Source organism: Athene noctua, chromosome 4 (genome assembly GCF_965140245.1).
Source record: "Athene noctua chromosome 4, bAthNoc1.hap1.1, whole genome shotgun sequence".
NCBI classification, from domain to species: domain Eukaryota; kingdom Metazoa; phylum Chordata; class Aves; order Strigiformes; family Strigidae; genus Athene; species Athene noctua.
Genome location: NC_134040.1, coordinates 29139622 through 29145621, shown reverse-complemented (window position 1 = coordinate 29145621; position 6000 = coordinate 29139622). Strand labels below are relative to the sequence as shown.

Genomic DNA, 6000 nt, shown 5'->3' with positions numbered 1-6000 from the left:
GGTCCTCTTACACCGGGGCGGAGGGACCCCCCTGCTCCCAAACCCTCCTCGCGGGGAATTACTCCTTCCCCCGGCCCGCCCGGCTCTTGGTTTTGTTCCCCCCTGGGGTGCAGAGATGATCGGGACGACGGAGGGCTGCGCCGCCGCGGTCACCACCACGGCGCCCTCGGGCACCCTCTCCGCCCCGGCGCCCGCCCCGCACTGGCGCCGCACCTCGCCCCGCGCCCCGGGCAGCCGGCAGGCAGCGGCCCGGCGGGTTCTGCGCCCCGGCGGGTTCCGCGCCCCGGCGGCCGCCCGGGGCGGGCTGCGACGGCGGCGGCCGCCCTCTGCCACGGTGCGGCCGGGAGGGGAGAGCGGGGCGGAGCGCGGGGCCGCGGGCGGGGCGGGGCGGAGGTGGGAGCGGGGGGGAGCGCCGGGCACCGGCGCCTGTTGCCCCGAGAGAGTTAACGGTGCGGGGAAACTCGCCTCTCCTCCGCCCGTGCCGGGCGCCTGGCAACCGGGGCGCCGCGCATGTAGGGCCGCCGGGGGCTGCTGCTGCCGCCGCCGCCGCACCCCCGCCGGGCCCCGCGTCCCCCTCCCCGCCCCGGACAAGGCGTTTAACGTGTCCAGGCGTGAAGTATGGCATGCAAAGATGGTTTCTGCCAAGGAGCCAGCCATCGCCATGTCCTCGGGTCTCTCCATCGCCCTCCTGCACTGCCTGTGCCTGGCGACGTGGTGAGTACCCCCGGTGGTGGCGGCGGCGGCAGCGGGGGGCCCGGGGCGGCCGGTCCCAGTGCCGGTGCCGCTGCCCCCGCGGGGTCCCGGCGGCTCCGCTCACCCGTTCCCCCTTTGTCTCGTAGTCTCACCGGGCCGCCCGGGCAGAGCAAAAAAGAGGAGAAATTGTGGCCGGAGAATTTCACCAGCATCCTGAACAGCCTCCTGGATGGCTATGACAACCGGCTGCGACCGGGATTCGGGGGTACGGTGGCAGCTCGGTGCCGGCGTGGGGGGGAGATGGGGGGGCGCCGGGCAGGGGCGGGGGGCGCAGTGCTCGCCGCTCCTACCGACTCGTTACCGACCGAAAACGTGTGTGTCTCCCCCAGCTCCCCGCCCCGGGGTCCGAGCCCTCCGGGGAGGGTAGGGCCGGCAGCGAGGCAGCGCCTGGCCCCGCAAGCTCAGGGGGGGCTGAGCAGCCCCGGCCGCGGGGGCCCCGCTGGGGCGGTCCCGGGCTCAGCCCCCGCTTCGCTGCTCTGCCCACACCCTGGGCTCGGGTGCTGCTGTTGCGCTGGGTAGGAAAAAAAAAAAAAAAAAAAAAAAAATCAAACCAAACCAGAAAAAGCCCTGAAACTGGTGTGCCTTGGCTTCATGAGGATGGAGGGATCTGTCTAACATCCAAATTCTTCTGGTTCTTGGCAGTTTTTGACCCCTAAATGCTACGGATAGGGTCCTTAGAGAACCAAGCGTGCTTTTAGCAGCCTAAGAGGTCAGGGCTATGATGGGTTCTGTTCCACTAGTCGGGGAAAACCAGAGCTCAGGTGCTTGAGCACACCAGTCCCTAAATCAAAGTAGTAGACTTAATTGCTGTATAGGAAATAGAAGTGGAGGAGTCTCGAATTTGCCTTCACGTGTGGGGGTTTTGTGCCCCTTTTGTGCCTCAGGCTGTTAAGATGCAGTTTTGTGCTGCTGAAGAAGCAACCAGACTTTCTGTTTATTGGTTTTGATGTTACTGTGTAGGGACTTGGAACCAAAAATCATTAGGAACCAGACAAAATAGAAGTTAATTTTGTAATCTGGAATGAAGATATTAAAAATACGGATCTGAAAATAAGTAAAAAAAAAAAATGTAAAAAGAAATGCTACAGCCTTTCTTATGACGCACAAAGCTGTAATGAGCGTTTTATAGGGTGCTTCCTATACAGGGTTGAATGAGATCCTTGCGTAGGTTTATGTTGCGAAATACTTTCTTCCTCTTCTGAAAGTACCTTCTTCAAACATGAGATCTATCTATGCTGACGTGTGTGCCAGCACATTCCCTACATGCCATGTACAGTGCTCACATGCATGATCATGATTGTTAAAGGACAACATTGTTAATCCTTCATTATTATTTTGAGTGTATGGAATAAATGAGGCCTTCTGTAAGTTAGCTTACACATTAAGTGAGAAGAAAGCTAAATTTATTAGCACCCAGAGGAATTACTGGGAACCAGTAGCCATTTGCAGTTTAGTTTGAACAGAGAGGTTACAGACACTTCTGCACGTGTACAAGAGATGTACTATGTTTGGCATCATTTTAGGTTGAATGCCAACTAATTAGTCATCTAGCAAAGATGCTTTATGAGCATTATCAGATTTCCAAAATTAAACAACTACTAAATATGTAATATGACATACAGTTTATGTCAATTTTTATTTTAATACAGTAGTCCTTTGCAGGATATTTTGCAAGAGTAGATCTTTTTCCCCAGTAAGTGTTCCAGACTTTCAGCAAAATGCTACCAAGGAGAAAAAGTTCATTGTATCTTCTTGAACTTTCATGACAATATTGAAGTAAATGATAGAGGGAGGAAAAAACTCCTAGATTTCAGCCTGGGCAAAACGCTTCTGGGTGAATATTTCACAAAATGGTTATTATATTGCTTCTTGCTTCTTCTTTCCTTGTAACATCTAAACCCCTCATTCATCTTCGAGTTTTGAACTTCTGAGTAATACATGGGGGAAAAAAATGCTTTATGTTTTAAAATTATGCCTGCCTCCCTAGCTCTTTAGAGCAAAAGTTATCCTCACTTGTTTTGACAAGAACAACTTAAAAAAAATCCCCCACCCCCCAAAAAAAATCCCCCACCCCCAAAAAACCCAACAAACCAAAACCAACACAAGAAATTTCTGCAATTGAGCAGATTTGAATTTTTGACATATCCACAGTTATTACTCTGAGTTTAGTTACTAAAATAAAGACTATCCAAATTAAGTTTCCCCTATATTTTTAGCTTTTTTTTTTTTTTCTGATAAATCTTTATGACAAATGGGACTTGCAATTTAAAAGCGGGTCACTCACTAGTTTTATAGCACAACAGACAAAATGTCAGAGGGGATGGGAGTATTTAGAGATGGAAAATATAGTACGTTTTGGTAATGTTGAAGCTACATCACTTTCTGATGAATAGCAGAATATTTATTTTTGTTTTATTCTTGAAGCTGATTCACCATCTAGTTTTCATGTGACTTGCAATGAAATGAAGGTTTTATTTTAAGAACAAAAGGCCGCATAGAGGTCTGACTGATGCTGATTTTAAACTTCAAATTAATGAAAACCTTTCTAATTCTGGTGCAGATGATGTTTAAAATCAGACTTGGGGAGGTAGCCAAATTCTTAATTTTGCTGGCGTCTTCCAGAGTTGCCACAAATAACAACTCATGAAGATTTTTTGCATGCAGAGTGAAGTAGAAAACATTAGATTTTTGAGATTTCCTAAAACTGGATCCAAATTATCCATGCTATCATTAATTAGCATAATTTTTTGTAGTTATGGAGGAGAAGTTAAATTGCCTGAGCATGCTTACAGATGTGGAAATGGTCTCTCAGGAGGGTTTTGAAACCCAGCAGAGTGTGTCAAAGCTTGTCTTGGTACTTCTTGTGCAGAAGCATGGCGTATGTTGAGGGTTAAAAGAAGAATGGAGTTCCCCATGTCATTGGATTGATACCTTGGATTACAGACTCACTTTATTAAATGGATTAAAAAGAACCTAAAAAGTTGCTGTCACTAAGCACTGTAAGGTTTGTTAGTCTAATAAAAAAACCCTAAAGGGTTTATGAAAAAGGTTATTAAAGTTCCCATTAAGTTGGGGGAGGGGGTTGTGTGTATGTGAAGGAATCTAAAGAAGCAAGAGACAAGCAAAGAGATTTCACCTAAAAATTTAATGTAACAAACCAGAATGGACAGTTTTGTATAAGAAAGAATAAAAATCAAAACAAAATCCAAGTGCTGTCAAGAAGACTTTAAATGTGTGAGAGTTTTGAATTTCAGTAGAGGGAAGGTATTTAGGGACTAGTGAATAAAGTAATGCTTATGATGTTTGGAAATAATGTGGTAGAATTGAAGTCAGTTCTGTTCTCCACACTGTTTGCTCCATTATATCATTATCCTGAATTTCAGTATACAATTTGTAATGCACGTGTGTTTCCTGGTCAAAACCACTCTATAAGAACAGGTTGTTTACATAAGCCACTTGTAGTGTGATTAATTAAAAGCATTATCTGCTGGAGAACTTGAGGAGTATTACCACAGTGCTATTTTGATTCAGCTGTAAAACTTTGAAGCAAAAGAATTTCTAGTTATACCCTGACTCTAGTTTTCATGTGCTTTTAAAAATTTTGTCTATGATGCAAAAGAAAACTATAGAAAGCTACAAAAGCTGGATTTTCTCTGAAAATCCCCTTGTAATCTTTCTACTTGTGATTATTTCACAGTGACAGTAGAAGTCCAGAGACTTCTTGAAAGGAGCATTATTCACTTGAAGTAAAAGGCCTGGGTCTGGTTTGCCATTTTAAACATTTGGATGGTTTCAGGCTTTACCTGAGAAACTCTTGACATAACTAAGGGCCTGCAAGATCTGCTCAAATCTGTGTTGGATTGTAACTTTAAAAAACATAATGGTGTCTTTGAAACTTTCTTGATATAGTAACTCACCATGCTTAAGTCTGCACTCAGGGAAGAAGGAATGAAGGGACTGAAGCTGGTGAGGGCAGCATCACTGTGTGCTGCCATGTGTCTGCTAATTTTAATGAATTGTGCCTTTTAGAGAACATCTCATCCCTGGCGTCTTCCTTTTAATGGCCAGTTGTATGGCCAGGCCAAAGAAAGGAGGTGGTATGTGACTTGCCTCCTGCTCAAGGCTCTTAGGTTGACTGCAAAACTTGCTGATGTTAGCTCTAAACAAGCTGACATTATCTCCGGCAGCATCTTACTGGCTCACAGTGTGGCTGCCCATCAGTCAGTGAAAGCTGGAGTGAGCTCTCTTTTTGGGTTCTGTTTGTGTGAGGCAGAGTCTGGCATGAGCTGTCTTACTGTCAGCTAGTGAAATGGTGATAGCTCCGTGGCTTTCTGTTTGGAAGTTGCCATGTACTCAGTCTCATGAGTAGAAGGAACAGGACTGTGTTCATTCATTTCCTTCTTCCTTTCTTCCTCTTTTAATATTCTTTCTCATCATATCATACCTGTGAAAGTGTAGCTTAGTACTTGGTGGCATTATATATGTTAGCTATTGTCTCCCCTAAGAAGGCTAGGAGAGGGCTTCTCTGCCCCTTCTAGGCTGTGTAACGTTCAGCTGATGAACAGCATTTCTGCAGAATTTCATTTCCCGTTAGTGCAGGAGGAGTGACTTTAGTCAGAAAATAAACACAGAATAAATATGAAGAGCAAAGACAGTTTTCTGGTTTTGGAGAGAAAATAAAAATATCTACGTGATTATCTGTTCTTATTAGGAGCTCATGCATACCTTCAGAGTTCCATTGCTCAGCATAATGGCTATTGTAACTTATTTTTATTTTTTAGTTTGCAAATGGACTTGAAATGAGCATTGTAAAGTGAAGCTGATTATTTTTTTTTCAGGCAGTTGTCCAGTCTTCCTCAGCTGGTGAGAATAGATGACTCAGAGGCTTAACAGGATATGGTGTTAGATACCTGTAGTTGACTGATTTGAATTTGGCCCAGGTTAGTAATGCTTGAAGTCATTACCATCTGTCTGTTGTTCAGTGACCTGTATAAAATTAGCTGATATTCTTAGTCCAGTTCTTAGTAGACAGGTGTCCACATCATGAAAACTGGCACCAGTATCAAGCTTGTTGGCTGTTGTAGCAGAGATTATCTGCTGATGAACAGGCAAAGAAACAGTAGTCTAATTTCTGGAGGTATGTTTTTCCCTTTTCAGGGTTCAGACATGCTGATGGATGAACATATGTAGAGACAAAGGTTATTGTGTGCTGCTGCATTTGTTGTATTTGTCTTTTGGAAGAGAATG

General features: G+C 45.6%; 1 protein-coding gene across 3 annotated transcripts in view; it reads left to right on the top strand.

Annotated features, from left to right (window-relative positions):
• Positions 1 to 468: 468 nt before the first annotated feature.
• GABRA4 (gamma-aminobutyric acid type A receptor subunit alpha4) overlaps positions 469 to 6000 on the top strand; it is a 39053-nt gene continuing 33521 nt past the window's right edge. For 2 of the 3 annotated variants that reach the window (XM_074903822.1, XM_074903820.1), the window contains exons 1-2: positions 469 to 652; positions 840 to 958. In XM_074903822.1, coding sequence (XP_074759923.1) covers positions 624 to 652; positions 840 to 958 — 148 coding nt within the window. In that variant the 5' untranslated portion in view covers positions 469 to 623. Of the gene's footprint in view, positions 715 to 839; positions 959 to 6000 lie in introns of all 3 variants that reach the window. The other variant, XM_074903819.1, reaches the window with a different exon arrangement.